The sequence below is a fragment of the Gymnogyps californianus genome, chromosome 1 (genome assembly GCF_018139145.2).
Source record: "Gymnogyps californianus isolate 813 chromosome 1, ASM1813914v2, whole genome shotgun sequence".
In the NCBI taxonomy this organism is placed as follows: domain Eukaryota; kingdom Metazoa; phylum Chordata; class Aves; order Accipitriformes; family Cathartidae; genus Gymnogyps; species Gymnogyps californianus.
In genome coordinates this window covers 28890390-28909133 of record NC_059471.1, presented here as the reverse complement: position 1 = coordinate 28909133, position 18744 = coordinate 28890390, and the positions used below count along the sequence as shown (strand labels likewise).

Here is an 18744-nt window from a genome sequence, read left to right as displayed (position 1 = left end):
AAATCTACGAGGCTATGGGAGCAAGCTTGAATTGGAAAGAGCTCTCCCAAAGTGAGTGTGCTGGTGGTCTAGCATGCTTCTGTGGTGGGGGAAAAAAGTACCAAGGCAAACTGTGTTCAAAGAAGCTTAAGTAGAAACACAATACCTAGTATATGTGCTGCCTCTTTAGGATGTACAAAGAGGAGTAATTGGAAATCGGTACTTGCTTCTTGTAACTTTGGAGTAAAGAACAAGTATGAAAAGTAGAACACAAAGAAAAATGAGCAAATATTGACTGCATAAGGCAATATCCTTTATCTATGTATTTACACATGATGCAGTAGTTTAAAGAGAACTTAAACCTAATCCTGTTTAAGCTATTTTAGTAAAAACTTAAGAAATCTATTTTTTCTGCTAATATTTTGTTAACAAGAAAATGATATTTTATTTTCTTTTTATACATGAGACAGATAAAGGGAGAATTGGCTAGAGGAAAAATAAATAGTAAAAACAGTGGCTTTATACACTGGACTGTACTCATGTACAAAAGAAACTAAAGGAAAAAGAAATGTCCGTGTCTTCTTTCCTCAGTTTCTCTTGGTTACTACAGCAACATCAGATATTTACAACATTAGGTGAAATCCAGAGGGTGGTTGTTATTTTTAAGCTGACACTGTCCCCTTACAAATGTGAAACCTTCAGCATCTTTACCACTAGATGCAGTAAAGAGTCTCTAAAGATGTACTAAAACAAACAAGAAATCCCACTCAACTCTGGTTTATTTTCCTTTTTGTAGTTTTGGGGCCTATACTAAAATTCTGCTAGCCTATTCTTGCACTTGCTGTAGTCAAAATAAAGATCAAATGCATAGTGAGATGTAGCGTAAGATATCATTCAGCCTGTAAATGGAAGGCTTTGCCCTTCTTTTTACAAGACTTGCAGTTTCCTTCAGCCAGGGATTTCCTGTGGGGCACAGCTAACCCTGCTGCAAAGGAAGCTTGCTGCTTTCATTGACTCTTTGTTTCTGAAAAACTAGTATTCAGTGACACCCATGTCCGGAGAATTTGAGTCCTTTGCTTGCTAAAGGAAAAGGCTCCCTCTGCTATGCTAGTACAAGTGTAATAAGGAGATGTATTTCCTCGCTCCCCCCCCCAATCTACGCAAAGACTCAGTCAACCCAACTTTGCACCTGTATATCCCCCTTGGTATGTTGCTTTCCAAGGTAAGAAATACAGACAGGCTTGGTGCCTTTCCTACAAACAAGCAAACATCTCTCTGCTGCCCTTGTCAGATGAGTTTGTGCGTTGTAGGAGTTGTGGGTGCAGTGCTGCAGGTGCGCTTGGCTCCATCTGTGGATCCATGGCTGCAAACTGGCAGCTGCTCCTTCTCTGTGTCCCTAAGGAGAGGTTTATGGTCAGGCACTGGGCATTGTTGCAGGTGAAATAAGTCCTCAAGCCTCTTCAGCCATGGCAAGGCCATGGGCAGCACAGCGAATGGGGCAAGCATTGTGGACTTAGCCCGTGTCTCCAGTGCATCCTGCTTTGCTTTACCAGCCTCAGTTTTAACTTATTTTCCACTGTTGTGGGTAGCCCATTGCTTGTAAATCCGTCAGGTTGTGACAATCATTCCAACTCCTTAGGTTATAAGTGATTTTGTGAAAGCAAATAGTCTTGATCCATGAAGATGAAGAGAAGATGCGTGGCTCCCTAGTAAAGCATCCAACTGAAACCAAACATTTAGGGTTAGGTCTGCTTGTGCCTTTACCTAGGCAAGTGGCAAAAGACTGCTTTGGTCATTATGCAGGCCTTTTAGCATGTAAAGTTTATGTGACTTCTTGGGCAGGGATCTTTCCAATTGTTTCACTTATCCTATTAAAGCTTTTGGAGTAATCATATCTGTTTTTCTCTTTTTTTTTTTTTTTAATGCAAAAAATGAGCCGTATTTTCGGACTATGATGTTTCTCACCTCTGTGGTTTACACTGAGACTTTGGCCTATTTCTCACCTTATTGCTTCTTATTGGTGAAAATGTGTTTCTAGTGCTCCTTTTAAGACGATCTGCTGGTCTAATTAGTATTGATGTATTTAGCATGTATACACATTTGTACCTCTTCACTAGAGCTAACGAATGTCAATAAAAGGCAGCTTAGTTTGAGAAAGGAAAAAAAGAAAAGGGGGGGGAAGCTTTCTATAAACAGTACTGTAGTCTTTGTGATGAATTGGGTGTAACCGTGGAGAGTGGCAGAGGTGAAACAGGCTGTCTGTTAAACAGGAAACGAGTGATTAACATTTTTTGTCCTACTGATCATAATTATTCCCACCGGCTGAAAAAAAGTAAACACCCCTTAGTCTCTCTTTACTATAGTCGCAGAATAAAATTTTAAGCTATTAGTCATCCTGGCATTGTATGGATGAACTGCTATTTTATTACTTCAAATTTTATTTATTTATTTTAATAAACTTTGCTTATAATTGTGATTCATGTTTTCCTTGCAGTAACCCGCTTGTGCTCTGCATTCAAGGACAGCTTTCCCTCAAACTGTTACCGCTGCTGTGGTGGCTGCATCCCCTATACAGTTGCATTCCTGGTTGCTGCATTAGAGCCTGCAGTGAATAATTGTAAGAGGGCTACCTGCCCGTCACGAATCGCAGCAGCCTTCCTCACGGCTTATTGCAGTACAGATAATTTTAATGGTTTTAATCCCTTTGATGAGCACACATTAGCAGTGGTGCGTGGTGCTAATCTTGGCTGCACTGTCATTTGGTGTGGCATTGGCATATCTGCTTATCTCGCTTACCTTTCTTGAACGAAAGATATATTTTTCTTGTACACGTGATGGCCTATATTCTGTGGGACTGTTTTGAAAGACATTAATTATATCCCTGACCTCTGATGGTTTATTAATTGAATCCTTTATCAGCTTTTCTATGATAGCACCTGGGACTGATGTCAGGGCTCCCAGGTTATGCATGCGTCCTCCTGCTTTGCTGTTTTTGTGTTACTGACATAGTTGCAGCACAGGCTGCTTGTGAAGGCCAGAGGTCTGAGAGCGCTTAAAGAGGGAGGAGAAGAGGCCCCAGTTATAAGGGCATCCCAACTTTGAAATGTTCCTCTTCAGTGAGGCCTCAGTGTTGGCCTCCTGTGTCACTAGTGAACTTGGGAAATGCTTCTTCATCATAAGCTATATATGTACATATGTATATATATATATTTATGTTCCATATTTGTGGAAAACAGAAATGTTTATTTACAAATATGGAACTTTGTATTTGTCGACACTTGTTTTCCATCTGTTGGAATAGAAAGCTTACAGCATCAGTTTTGTTAAGGCAGTATTAGGATTTGTCTGGATCACCAAATATGTAGTTATCCCTGCTAGCTTTGAATTTTTTTTCATCTGATATTTATTTCTTCCCTTATTGTCTACACTTCACAACTTTTGTTTTATCCTGATGGCTATTTCCTTTTTTTTTTTTTTTTTAATAACACTGTGCTGCCTTCTTATTGTTGCCTTTCTTTCACCCCTGAAAACCGATAGATGTTAGACAAACCTGTTGGCTGTCTTGGCTTCCCAGATGATTTTACCAGAGCGGGAGGAAGTTCCATTTGACAAATCCCTTTTAAAAATCTCACAATTTTCATATGCATCTTCGTCTGTTGTTTTTCCTAATCAGTGTCACTTAGTTTCCTTGGCTTTGAAATGCTAGCAAATGTTTATATATTTGGTGTATGCTATGTTGATGTTATATCACGCCTGTATTGTGGTTATGGAAATAACTGTAGTTATAAAACAGAGTATTGGCACTGATGTAGGTGATCATTAACCTGGTTGTGGCTCTGTCTCTCTCTTGGAGGTACAGAAAACATAAGGGTGGTCATAAGAAGTTTTGGTTGGGGTCACCACATGTGGAACAGTATCCAGGGGTGTGTTTACCCTGTGTGTATACTTCTCATACTATGCTTTACCTTCTCCATGGTTTTTACGCTCATTCTTTCTAAATGACCATGTAGGGAGAGTAGGCAGGTGTCACTATCTCATTAGAAATGTCCAAACTACCATTATGGAAAAGTGCTTCAAAGGAGTCTGCCTAGAATGAAGAGGAGGGTATCTGGGGATAGCAACTGGGAATTACTCAAATACATGTCAGTAGAGTTGCCAGTTCTGACACGTAAGTATGCATTGCCAAGTCCCTTAAACATCAATGTCTGGAGCTGTGCATGTATTTTCTGTTACTAGATACCATGTTCCAGAGGAGAAGCTCCAGTGGTTGTGAAATCCCATCCAGTCCCTGGTGCCACGTGTGGCAACAGGATGCAACCTGGAGGATGGCCAAGCCCCTTTGGTGTCCAAAGTTTTTTAGTCTTCTACAGCAATGAGAAGGAAGCGTAGGCGAGTATAAATCTCCGGACTTAACTGCAGAATGTGCAGGACTTAGACTAATGCCACTGACATGTGGTCACAGGAGACCCCCCCTCTGTGCAGGAGAGACATGTATAGAGACCATATAGTGATAACATACAGTCTGTCCCATTCTTGTACATTCGTGCATGGAACAAGGGATGCGTTGCTGAAATCTTATCAAATGAAACAGTCTGTGAAAGTATCTCCGTGTTTGGAGATGGTGTTTCATGGGTGGTGGTCTGGGAAAGACTCTGGCTATGCCACCATCTGTAATGAAAAACACAGAGAAACAGTGCAAGGTCCCTCTAGTAAGATTGAAGTGTTTCTGCACTTTTTCCAGCTGACGCTTCTCAACCGTGTAACAGCGCAGGACAAAAATGAAGTCAAACAAAAGCACCCCCCCAAGAACAAAGGACCCAAAAAAGCATGACCTGTTTGGGAGGAAATCCTGCCCTTCCACCTTCATGCAGCTGCAGGTGGCAAATTGCCAGCATCTTCTAAATAGGACTCTTTGACCTGAGGCTAAATGACATGCTTTCTGTCCATGCTCTTATCTGACAACGGAGAAGGTTTCTGAGCTGTAATCAAAGAATGCTACAATTGGGTGGCAAAGATAGCTATTTCATTAGCATTTGAAGCCTCTGACACTGCAGCCAGATGTGTGGTTGTGTTGGTGAACACTGTAGTATCAGGAATCCTTTTGAGAGAGAAATGCAGCTAAGGCTGTTTTATGAACAAGTGTGCTATCTGTTGACCAAACGCTTTAGAGTGTCCAACACTTAGCTCTGAGGCAAACCCAAGCTCCATGTGCAGCATCTGCACCTGAACTTCTTGTATCTCATATCATTAGATAAGACAAACAGGATTGCCTTACACCAGACTGTTGTACCAAAGGAAATTCTGGTACATGTGGAGTTACCAATGTTCTCTTTCCTCCTTAGCCTCCTCACCCTGCCCCTGCAAACTTGGCAGGATGGATGGAAACCCCAGCAAAGTGGGTGCAGGCAGCGTAACTATTCCAAGCAGACCTGCCTGTTTCACCAGGCGTGGTCTAGCTTAGCCTTGGATAGATGCTACGTGGTGTCACTTGCCATGGTTAGCCCCTGCTGCTGCTGGCTGGCTGTTAATGCTGAAGGAACCCTGAGGAAGTGTGCTGGTGAACTTCCTGTCCTTTGCGTACTTTCCTAGGAGGTTTTTTTATGACTTCTTTTTAGAGTGGTGCTTGCCACTGAGGCTCCAAGAGGAGGGTAATTTGAACATCTGGACCTGCTGTACAGTCCCCGTACACAGACCTTGAGAGAGAGGTCTGATGTTCTCTGTAACAGCATGTGGAAATCCTGGGGTCTTCCCTCTGCTGCAAAGCTTTTGCTTTGGTGTTGTCTCCACAGAGGGATTCTGCTGGTTCTGAATCCTGCTGTAAGCTGTCAGTAACAGGACACGCTAACACAGCTGGCTGATGTGCCAGCCACCACTGATCATAGCAGAGACCTCTCAATGGTGATAATATTAGCTGATGGGTCTCTGAACTTCTCTCCTGCCAGTCCTCAACCCTGACTTTTTTTGCCAAGCATGTTCGTATTGCAGTATTCTCCAACTATCAGTTACAATAAATAAATAAGCAATCTCCCCCCTTCTCTTTTTTTTCTTTTTTTTGAATTGTGATTATCTTAGAGGGTCACGGCAGAAGCAGTCTTGAGTGTCGTACTCCCTGAAAGTTTCTCACCAGCTTCCAAATCTGTTTCAGATATTGTTTGGAGAGATCTGAGAAGTACAGTCAGATACTGTGCCCCAGTCTGCATTTGCAGCCATTTCAGCTGATGGTGCAAGCTGACTAGCAACATGTGTAGACTGTCCCCTTCAATGAGGTGTTGGAACCAGTGGACTGCTGAGATGTCTTCTGAATGCAAAAATTGGTGGGCAGTCATTAGAGTGTTAATTTTAATAGAAATGCTTGACCTGTGTATTATGGAAGCAGTCTTGCTCTTACGGCCTCCCACTTTGTTACAGCTGCATCTGCCTCCAGAGGCCAACTGCTTCTGCCTTTGTTACTAGTTACTGGTGAATCTCTTTTCTGAGATGCCATGGTGTGCTTTATAGCAATACCATCAGTGTATGCGCCTTTATAGCAAATCCACTCATTTTTGTAAAATGTATCGACTGTTGTATCCATTCCTTGCTCTCCCTTTCGGTGGCTATCGCAGCGCTGTGCCTGAACGGGTGCTGCCTGTGCTGTGTGTGAGGGTATGAGGGTGGGAGAGACCATGGGCACTGATAGGTGCTTTTACAAAGTTTGGGTCTTGCAGCTCCCCCGATACTCACAGATCCACAGTTAGATCCTGCTTGGAGAGGTTTGCAGTGGAGTTAAACAGGAGCTCTGCAGCAGGAGCTCTGCTCTGCTTCCCTCTCCCTTGCACGCTCCAAGGGCCGGGGTGGAGGAACGATGGCCAGCATGACTATGGTCTCGCTTCAGTAACAAGTTTAACAAAGCAACTGTGGTTTTGGGTGTTTCTCTTTAGTAAAACACCAAAGCAATTTACTGAAAAAATAATTAAATACCTCAACTTTAATTGTAATAGGGGTATGATTTTTTTCAGCAATTAGTCAGGTTAAACTTAAGTTGCATGTTTTACTATGAATATCTCGGGTTTAAATGCAGTATTAGCTATCAGCGGAGCTACTTGCACCCAGGGATTAAATGGCTGAGACATTTATTTCTTTAATTGTTTTAAAACGTAAAGCAGTTTGAGTTTTTTTGTTGCTTAGAAGAGCAGCAAGCAGGGCATTCTCACAGCAGTGCAGTTCGGCTGTAGGAAATGTTGGAAATGCAGCTGAATGATATAAATGTGTAGATTCAAAGGAATCGTTTTCCTGGCTTCACGAGTTTTATTAGCTGGTATGTGCTGATCCCATTGTATTTAGCAGATACTGGTTTTGCATATTTTGGCTCTTAAATCAGTGAGCAGCGATAAGCATATCCACAGTTCCCGGTCCGTATGCTGAAGTATGGCATGAAGTCGGTTTGCAGACCAAACGGGAGCGGAGGCTCTCTGCGCTTTATCTCAAAGGCGGAAACTCAATCCCAGGGAACACCCCACAGGTGGCAGCAGCCCTTCTGCCATCCTGACGAGGTTTTGATAAAATTCCAGCGTGGATGCTCTCAGAGCGATCTGGCATGTGTCGCCGCTGTGCGGAAAGCCACCTCAAAAAGCAGCCGCTTACTTTTTGCGTCATTCAGGCCAGGTTTTGGGAGGCTTTGCTTCAAAGTCCTGCCGAAAGCGGCGGCTGAAGGCGTCTCGCAGTGCACCGGGGCCGCTGATGCCGCCGATGCCGCCGAGTGCCCCGGCCGCTAACAGCCGCGCCGCTCCTCCGGCTGCCAAGATCCACTGCTGAAACTATACTTTTTTATCAGGTCATGTTTGCGTCTGGCAAAGATTTGTAGACACAACATCATTAACAGCAGTGCGTATTTTCAGAAGATTTACCTCTTCAACACTTTTTCCAAGTTAGTAAATCATAGCTTCTTTAATGTCCTGCTGGCTGCGTGAAAAACAGGAATTTATGTAACAAGCTCTGGGCCGCAAACCTTTTCCTGTTAGGAAAAATTTTTTTTCATTGCTGGCAGAGTTAGGAGACAGCTCTGTTACTCAAAGAGCGACCTCAGATGTCCTCAGTACAATAATACCAGATTATAACATTTTTGATGACTAAGGAATAGCAGCGATTTCTTAAATATTTAACACTTCTGTTGCAGAGAAGAGGGAACTAAGCCTTAGCACGGTATTTTCTCTGCCTGATGTTTTGTGTGTTTGATATGCCTATTTTGATAGTAAACAGTGAGCCTGAGCCAACTGGGTATGTTTACAAAATACAGTAAAAAAATTAACTGGCGCAGGAGGTTTTTTAATCAACAGACGTGCAGAACAACTTTCTTGCGACATTTCTAGAGCTGGACTTGTGTCAGCCGGGGATTCGGCTGTGGCCCTTGAGTGAAAACAACAGGCTGCGCCAGGCCGGCCTCATGAGGCTTCTCGGTCGGCCCTTGGGGTTGCAGGCAAGTCCAAAGATGGATTTTCGGGCTTACCCTCCTGACGTGTTAGCTGCACCTGGTGAAAATAAAATTTCAAGGCCTTCCCTAACGCCCTGTAGCTAGATAGAGGATGAGATTTTGATGGCAGGGTTACCTGCAGTGAAAAGGTACAGTCCTACGTTAATTAGTTAGTATGAGAAGGACTTCCTTTCAAAATTGAATAAGGAAACGCTCAAATTGTCGCTGGTGTTTTTTTAACTGGGATAATTTGTTAAAGATGGTTCTTTGGATGGGAAGGAGAGGTTGGAAAGGCTTCTGAGGTTAGGCACGTGGTTTGACTCCTTGCTGTGCTGGGTTGAACAGTGAGCTGCTGTGAGGTCGTGGTCTGCCATTTTCTGCTGTCAAAGAGCGCCTTGTGCCCCTGTTTGGGGTGAAGCTGCACTCCTGTGGGAGTAGTCTCAGGACACTGCTGCCTGTAAGGTGTTACAGGACTGGAACACCTCCTTGCTGCCCTCATCTGCTGAAGGTCTCCTCTTCGACCCCAGAGTAACCATTCCTTTTGAGCTCTGCAGGTGGCCAGGCCTGCTTTGGCTGGTTGGCTTTCCACGGTCCACAACGTGTCATGGCCCTTGCAGGGAATTTGAGCCTGTTGTCTCTGATTTGAGCCAGGCCCCATGAGATGACTGTTTTCACCTTGCATGCCTCCTTACAGTCTTTGCTCCTTTTCTTCTGTCAGCTGGATATATAGGCAATGGGGAAAGATGTGCATCTTTGAGAAAGCAGATGTACACAGGAGGACAGGTGGACTAGAAAAGGTGAAGGAAGACATTTCTGGAGATGCTGCTGTCACAGGCAGCACTCTGGGTTGGGAAATACAGCAAAAGCAGCCAGAGACCAGAGCAGCGGCTGTGTCGCTTGTCCTCTGGTTTGGCTCACAAGGCATGCAAAGCTCCAGGAGCTGTATCATCCTCATGGTTTGGTGCTGTAGTGGGTCTTGGGGGTCAGGTTAAAAACTTAAGAGAAGATAGATGGGAGGGAAAAGGTAGGAAAACAGGAAAGACAGAACAGGGTTTTTGTAGGTCTGGCAGCCATTTAGTGTTTTGAGATAATTGGCCTACTGGCCAAGATCAGCCTTACTGTTGCTTTCTAGAAACAGTCTTTCCATTTTTGCTCCCCTAAATTTTTCTTTAGACAGATTGCTAAAAATAACTATGAATGGAAGGCAGCTACTGCATCACTGATTTCTCTGCCATTGAGGTCTAATTTCTGGTTTACCCATTTCATGTGTTGTTTTGTGGTTCCCTCCTACTTGTTCTGCATGAATTGCAGTCCTAGCACAGACTGTGGGTCCCCATGCAGACTGTGCTACTGTCCTACCCTCCTACCAACACCTATGGCTGCCTATTTCAGCACTCTTTGAACTTGTGGCCTTTTGTTAGCAATTATGTCAAATTAGAGGACAGCTTTTCTGTTGATACAATGTTCTTTACATGTGCTCAGCAGAAAATTACATGAGGGAAAAAATGTTTATCTACAGCTTGGTAATGCAAAGGGTAGTCTCTTGTTAACAGGTCAACCTGTGGGCTTGGATTTTGGATTTTTGGATTTTTTTTCTTCTTTTTTTTGTATTTAAGAACAAAACATGAAACATTACTCGTGGCTGAGGAGATAATGAAAAGCTTCAGTACCTCTGGTCAGTCTTGGCACAAGATATCTTGTGCCCTCAGGTATTAGAAGAGTCAATTTTGCATATTAAAATGTTGATTTTGAAAGAGAAAGATGGTTTTAAGACTGAGGGTTTAGATACAATTTTATCTATGCTGTTTGAATTCCTTTCTCCGTTATGATTTCTTAGGCAATTTGTGATGTTTATTTATAAAAATAAGAACTTAATCCTCAACTGGTTTTCTATATGTGTTTTCTCACATAACACAAGTAACATAAACCTTACAAATGCTCGGTGGCAATACTCCCAGGCTGGCATGTTTGCAGGGTTTAGGGATGTGCAGGATGAGAACCCATTATAAGGACCATAGAACAGGATCTAGCATTCCTGAACTTTGTGTAAAATAATAAAAAAAATAAATCCCTAAGTGCAATCAGGTTCAACTCATTACAGTGAAGCTGATAATGAGATCTCCAGTCGTCTTCTTGGTCTTCTAGTGTATTTTGTCTCCTTTATGAGGAATTTGTATTTCAGAACAGCTCCTTCAGTATTTTATGCAACTTTTTATAATGTCAGATGTGATCGGCCACATGACAGACAAATTGACGTGGCAACTCTTTGCAAGCTTGTTTCAGCCAGTTCTGAGTGGTGAGCTGATAAAAGATGTTTCCAGACTGGCATGTTTTCCCATTTCATGATTACCCCTATGTTTTCTAACAAAATGAGAGTATGTTTGCAAAGACAAATATTAGTATGCCATAAAAGACGCATGTTTTTTCCATTTCTTACACCTTATTTTGTTTTTCAGAATTCAATCCGTCACAACCTGTCTCTGCACAGCAAGTTCATCAGAGTGCAGAATGAGGGAACAGGGAAGAGTTCCTGGTGGATGCTCAATCCTGAAGGAGGAAAGAGTGGCAAATCTCCTAGGAGGCGAGCGGCATCCATGGATAACAACAGCAAGTTTGCCAAAAGCAGAGGCAGAGCTGCCAAGAAAAAAGCATCGCTTCAGTCTGGTCAAGAGGGAAATGGTGACAGCCCTGGATCGCAATTCTCGAAGTGGCCTGCAAGCCCCAGCTCTCACAGTAACGATGACTTCGATAACTGGAGTACATTTCGACCTAGAACTAGCTCTAACGCTAGTACGATTAGCGGAAGACTTTCTCCTATTTTGCCAGAGCAAGATGATCTTGGAGATGGGGATGTGCACTCCATGGTATACCCATCATCAGCCACCAAAATGACTTCTACTCTACCCAGCCTTTCAGAGATGAGTAATTCTGAGAACATGGAAAATCTTTTGGATAACCTTAATCTCTTGTCACCTAATACGTCAATGACTGTGTCAACCCAGTCTTCATCTGCTACCCTGATGCAGCAAACACCAGGTTACTCATTCGCATCCTCGACCACAAGTATAGGTTCACCAAATCCAGACTACAGGAAATTTACATATGCTCAAGCTAGCATGAACTCTTTGCCCCAGATTCCTATGCAGACTCTTCAAGACAGTAAATCAAGCTATGGATCGATGAGCCAATATAACTGTCCCGCAGGACTTCTGAAGGAGTTACTGACTTCCGATTCTCCGCCGCACAATGATATCTTGGCATCAGTAGACACTGGTGTTTCCCAGGCTGGCGGCAGGGCGCTGGGTCAGAGTGTGCTGATGGTCGCTAACTCGGTGATGCCAACTTATGGCAGTCAACCGCCCCACAACAAAATGATGAACCCTAACGCCCGCCCTCACCAAGGACATAACCAGCCAACACCTGCAGTTAATGGTCGTGCCTTGTCACACACAGTGAACACCATGTCACATACATCAGGTCTAAATCGCTTGTCAACAGTGAAGACTTCGTTACAAGTGCCTATGAGTCACCCGATGCAGATGAATGCTATGAACCCGTACACCCCTGTTAACAGTTGCAATGGCTACGGAAGGGTGGGAATTGTTTCCCTCCACCAGGAGAAGCTTCCCAGTGACTTAGATGACATGTTAATTGAACGGTTGGACTGTGACATGGAGTCGATTATCCGTAATGACCTTATGGATGGAGAAACGTTAGATTTTAACTTTGACAGTGTATTGCCTAACCAAAGTTTTCAGCACAGCGTAAAGACAACCACACACAGTTGGGTGTCAGGCTAGGATGTAGTAGGAGGTAAGCTGTGCTTTTTATAATAAATCTGAAAAACAGCTAAAGGGAAAAGAGATGTCAAAATGCTTAAAATCTGGGTGGTCTTCAGTGTTGGCATGTGAAGTGCCTCTATTACAGTCAGTCACTTCCCAGTCCTTTGTTAGTTTGAAAATCAGGTTTGCACCAGTGCGTTAGGATTGCCGTGTACCAACTTCTGTTACTTCATGTGGAGCACTAATGTTTTGCCATTAATATTTTAAACAAAAAACTTGCTGATAACTAGCAATTAATGAATACATTTTTTTCCCCCATTCAAGGTATCTTAAAGCTAATTTGAGCATATTTTAATAGATTTAATCTTTTGGTGTGAATGTTAATTTGTTCTTTTTGTTGTTTTTTTTTTTCTTCCTAGGCTACGGTTAAATTCTCCAGACTTGTCTGACAGCAGGAACTGAGAAAAGCAGTACAAAGATGTCCTTCACCTTCCTTTTTAATTTTCTTGACGAAGCTGTGCGCATGCACTAGCTTTTTTTTGGGTCTTTTTTTTCTTTTTTCTTCCTTTCGTCAGAGTTGGCAGCAGACAGAGTATTTTCCTGTACAGGATGTTTGCCCAAGGTTTGCAGGTTATGTGCTGCTGTAGATAAGAACTGTGCCATTGGAAATTTCATTACTCTGAAGTGCCAAATCCACTACACCATATAATCACAGCAAAGACTCTTACTTACATCATGTTGTGCTTTCGGTTTTGTACAGAATGATCTGTAGAAGAAGAATTGTTTTTTAAGACTATCTGTTTTGGTCCAAGAAAAGTTTATAAACTTTTGTAAGAATACTGTGATGATCTCATGCCCTAAGTAAGTTTAACCTTCGTTGATGTTACCTGTGTTTTGATGAATTGAGATAACTGTGGACTTCCCTTGCAGCAGTACGAACTGCATTATTTTACTCCAAATTGCCACACATTTCATACGGGAACAGAATAGCCTGTTAAATACGATCCTACTAAACTCACTGACTATTCAAAGCAAACAGTAGGTTAAATGCCATTTGATAAATTACCTGTATTCATGTAAATTTATGCAAGAATATATCTGGATTTCATTGTCAAACTAATGACTTTATTGTTGGACTTAAGATGATTTTTGGAATACTTTCCAAGCTATTTTTCTTATAATTAAAGTCTACTTTTGTTACATAGTCAACTTAAAAAAAAAAAAAAAATCTGAGATCTGGCAGCATTCATAACCTCTTCATTTTGTACAGTATTTTAACTGGATTAAGTACATGTTTTTATAAATTTCCCTAGCACTTGGGAGTGCTAATAAAGGAAAAGCTTAATAAGGATCTTGAATACAAAACATTTCTGTCCCTTTTTTTGTTGTGTGATGTATAAATATAGACAACTTTATGTTTAGGAAATATTTAATCAGTTTTATATATGCATTTTTAGAAATGTCATCTGCTTCTACTATCATTTTAACTCTGACTACCACAAAGTGTTAAGTATTCATTGTTAGATGCTTGTACAATGCTTCACATTTATATTTATTTCATGGAGGTCTCATAATGTTTGTGCACTCAAGAGCAGGACCTTTTGGAGAAAATCCATAATTTTAGTAACGTTAATGACAGAATTGTCATTTGTCTTAATTAGCACTAGTTTTAGGGTTTGTCAGTGTTTCTGTTGTAATGCAGTACATTTGAAGAGGCTAAAACTTGTATGATGCCCTATTGCAGGACAAAACATTACTTGTTGTGAAATAAGAAAGATAAAGTAAGTGGCAAAGTTATACAGATACATGAGCTTTAGGGTAGGGGAGAGCATTAATGACAGAGGCCTTGTTCCTGTGGAAAAACTTGCTCTTGTTGGAGTAGGCACACTGACAGCTACCTGAGCATTTTCAGGATTGGGTCTTGGATAAATGATTTCTGATTTTTCATAATCGCGTGATGCAGTTTTCAGGGATGTGTGGATAACAGGCCTCACCTCTCTTTTCACTGGTTGCTACACATCATTTGTGTTTTAGAAATCCTTGGAGCTTTTTTATGCACTGACAGGATGAAGAGCTTTTGTGCTAGGGCTGGCTGTTGCGAAGAAGGGGAGAAATAAATATTTTTCTTTTGTCTATGTAGCCCACAACTGGAAAATGTTCTAATTGAAACTTATCTTCCCTGTAGTGATGGCGTGTGATGGAGAAAGAAATGGGATGTGCCAAGAAAATGAAGTTTAGTAACAAGCCATACATTTAATGATCCTGTTATGACTTTCCTAAGGCTCTGCAATGTATTTATTGATGTGCTAGCATTTAGCTCCCCGTTGGGCTTAAATCACTACTAATTACAACTGGTCCTACTTTTTTAGATATCCTGTTACGGTCGTCAGCAGTTCCAGAGGCTGATGTTAAGCTGTCCTGTGATACAGGATCTCCCCCAGCGTGAAATAGGTCTTTGAACTTCTGTTGAGCGAAATGAAATGTTCTTAGTGCCGAAGCCTCAATGAAGCCGCCTGCTTTTACAGGCAAATATCTCTAGTAGCATCTTCACCATCAAGTTCATAGTTTCTGAAATGTGATGGTAAATCCTGGCAGTGGAGCAAGCGGAGGGCTCACATACGGGTTTCTGAAGATCCTTCTTTCTGCTGCGTGTGCAAAAATGTTTGCTTCCAAATGGGCACTGATAGGCATAGGCCAAAGTAGTCGTAAAATTCACCTCTGCATGCAAAGAAAGCAGTACTTAATGCTATACTTCATGGGGTTGCAGCTGAACATGCTACATTTAATAATATACCTCCTGTTTATTATTTACTGCTACTGTACAACTTCCTATATACAGATATTTTCTTCTTTTCCTTTTATAACTATGAATAACATAAATGTAGCCGTTCCTTCATTACAACAGTCTGTAGGAAGCCCCTTTTAATTATTGTGAGAAAGCAGTTGTAGATAATCAGAGGTTTGGGCTGTGTGGTCAAATTTATTTTCTTTTTTTTTTTTGTGGTGCCATTCTAATATTTTGCAGTTGTAATTCTGGAATACTGTGAAGTCTGGTGAAGGGGCATGTTGTCTGCCTTGAAAACAAACATTATGTGACCTCTAGTAATAAATCCTTTTTCAGTAAAAGTACCAAGTTTCTGGAGTAACTTAGTTTGTCAGAATTGTTGTAAATGATTGGTTTGTGAATTGTGCAGATGATCTTACCTATGCAGCCTTGTTTTTGACTTTTCTCTGGTTTGTACTGTTATTAAAAGTTTATTGTATTATAGAGCTGTTCAGATATTTTAAATATAAAGATGTATTGTTTCCATAATATAGCTATATGATACATGTTTAGGTAGTAGATGCATTAATTGGAAAGCTCTGCTTTGATAAACTGACAATTTGCCTACACTTATAAGCAAAAGTCATATTGCTTATTATTGGCTTAAGTCAACAGAGCATCCCTAAGAAGAGAAGTTAAAATTGGACCAATTATAAAACAGTATAAAATTTGCACTTGTTAAACCACTGGATGTATGTTAGTACGTTTTTATTTTTTTACTGATTTGAAATTCCTATTTTCATTATGAAATTGCTAGGATCCTTAATTTATGACTGATTTTAAATAAGGTATTCTCATTATTATTATTATTTTGGTAATCATAATGTAAAATGCAGCATGGTTTATGCAAGCAAAAAGCAAATTACTCGGCATTAAAACTGGCCTCCTTTTTGAGGGTGTTCCACAAACCAGCAATATCGTGAGAGATTGGCATGTACATACTGCTAGTTCTACTTGCGAGTGGTGTGACAGCTCTTCAACGCTTCACTGCTCTGACTTAGTCACATTGCAGAATTAAAATTCATACGTGGATATTTTCAGAAAAAGTGCCTGATGTACTTCTACAGACACACGAGAACAATCCCTGACAGTTTGTTGTATAAAGCCATAAATGTATATAAATTATGTTTAAAAGGTTTTGTGTCCTTTCTTGTATACGGAGAATGAGATTTGTACCAGGATTCTACTTGTGATTAGTAATCCTTCTGCTCAGACGTTGTCGTAATCACTTTCCTTACCACGTAATCTTTTTAATCTTGATGATCCCATTTGGACAATCCTGATGGCATTAGCAATTTTATACGGAAAAATACCTCATGGTACCAAGTCTTGCCTGGCAAGATGATACCATATTAACGAGCAAACACTAACTGCAGAATAGTTAACAAATTTTCCATTACTTGGTATAAAGGAATTTCTCTCTCTTGGCATCGCTTCTGGAATTGGAACTGTAGCAGGTACAGGAACCTAACAGGGCTGTGTTACCAGTATTTTATCACAACATAGTGTGCTAAAAGTAACTTGTTTACAAGTCTTTGAGACTAAACGCAAGAAGAATCCATGCCTGACTCTTAGGGCTCGCGAGAGATCTTTGTGTAGAGACGCTTTGTTACTGGAAGCTGCATTAGGCAGCATCAGGCCGTGTTGCCAGTGCTTCAACAAGCCTAGTTCAGAGAAAATGACAAAAAAGTCCTGAAATCCTTTCAGAATGGGTATTTGTAAGTATAAGCTCTTAATAAAATTGCTATGACATGAGATGGTAATTAGTGTATCAGAATGTTATGTAATACATTGTTAAAGAAGAAAAAAAAAAAGGGACGCTAACATCCATCAAACCACAGGAAAGAATTAGTCTTTTAGCCCAAATTACATGTTAGATCTTAATGCTATTAAATGTGGGAGAGCGCCAGCTCTGGAGAGACATTTTTCTCTTCCCTCCGCTCCCCCTGTTAAAGCGAGATGGTTCACAAAGTCCTCTTGGCCCTCTTTTCCCTCGTTTTTGCCTCTTGCCTTCCTCTGCCCCTCCTGCCTTCCTGAAGTATGTACCTTTTCTTGGAGTAAGAGTTTTTTCTTTGCTGAACATTTGGGCTATATAGGTCAACCTGCACAGTGCTGCTCCTTTCGCAGCCATGCTTTATGCTGCGGTGGCAGGAGCGCTAATATGAGTAGAGAGAGCAGGAATGTATAATTTTTTTTTTTTTTTTTTTAATTTAGATTGTGTTTCAAAACAGAGCTGGAAGAAAGGAGGAGAGGCTGCCAAAACAGACAGCCAATAACACCCACGCCACAGTAGTCTTGTGAGGCCCAGATCCCTGCTTGCCTGCAGGTGGGGAGGGAGAAGGGTGGCAGAGAGCAGGCTTTAAATGAATTGCTGGCAAAAATGCCAGTTTGATCTTAAAGTGAGCAGAGGTAGACCTAAAGAGCATGAAAGAATACCTTGCACATAAAACCAGAAATATATACAGATATTTAAAAAATAATTTCCCCTTGTACTTTGCAGTTCCATCTTTATTTTAGCTTTGCCTTTTTTTCTTCAGTGTACGTTTTGGAAGGGTTTTTGCACGTTAGGGGAAGCTGAGGATATCTTCACTGACATTTTGAAAAGCCCATTCCTTCTGGAATGGGAAGGTTGTAAGATCCAAAGATACTCTCTTTGGGTGTTCGCGAAGCCATTGTTGGAAAGGATGCACATCTAATTGGTACATGACTAGTTACTGCTGTCAGGAGAGATAGTCAAAGCTTGTCTCTTGGGAAGGGACCGGCTAGCAATTTATGCCAATCTGGCAACAAGGGATTTGAATCTGCTGATCAAGCACAGAAACCTCAAAGCATCCTTGTGATCTGAGTCAGTTCTGCATCAACGTAATAAACATGTTTTTGTGCAGAAACGTCAGCTATTATGTCGCATCAATTGATAATCCAATTAAAAGTACAAATAGCATTAGATGTTGCAGCCATTTATCGTGCAGCTGGTGTGCAAAGATGGGTTTTGTGAAGACCCTGAGAAGGAAGAACTTGCACTGAGCTGTGCCTGTGGTCATGCCCACTGCTGGAATTGCATGCAAATCCCTGTTCGCTACCTGGTGACGTTTTGCCTGGGGTAATGTTCTGGCATGTGCCAAAATGATAGCTAAAATGAGGAGGCAGAGACAGCACCCCATCTTATTTTATTTTATGTTTTTCCACTTGCTGTTGGAGCCTGGGGCATTCAGGAATTTTGCATGTATTTTTTGCGAGTAAACTTCTTGTGTGGGTGTTTATTGCTGGGATTATGGGAAAAGGGATACGGGCTTTGTGCAGTACAACTGGAGGAGCACTGCAGGAAGCTTCTGATGGGTATAACAGGGCTGTGGAGTGAAGAATCTGACAAGGAGCTTGTTCATAACTTAGAACCTCAACATTTTACATCGTTGCTGTGTGCTCATCTATAGTTGCTCATGCCATCCTTAAATGAAGAGGCCTTTCCAAGTGGTTGCATTTCCTTCTCAGTGCCCTAGAGTGACACTACCTGAGCAGGCAACTGCCCAGAGCTTGCACAAGAGCTTTGCTGGGTTTCCAGGGAACTGTGGAGTTTGGCAGGAAGGTCTAAATTGTTTCTGAAATATTCAATCAACTTCAGTTTTGCTGAAGTCAGAGGAGTTCATGGAAAAGCCCATTACAGAAGTGCATGTATATGCATTGGAAAGGGAGGGGGGATGAGAAATTCTGCAGGT

At 41.5% G+C, this 18744-nt stretch overlaps 1 protein-coding gene across 1 annotated transcript in view; it reads left to right on the top strand.

Moving 5' to 3' along the window:
- Positions 1-16786, top strand: part of FOXO1 (forkhead box O1) — a 66152-nt gene extending 49366 nt beyond the window's left edge. The window contains exons 2-3 of the mRNA XM_050910121.1: positions 10882-12238; positions 12627-16786. Coding sequence (XP_050766078.1) covers positions 10882-12225 — 1344 coding nt within the window. The 3' untranslated portion in view covers positions 12226-12238; positions 12627-16786. The remainder of the gene's footprint in view (positions 1-10881; positions 12239-12626) is intronic.
- Positions 16787-18744: the final 1958 nt, after the last annotated feature.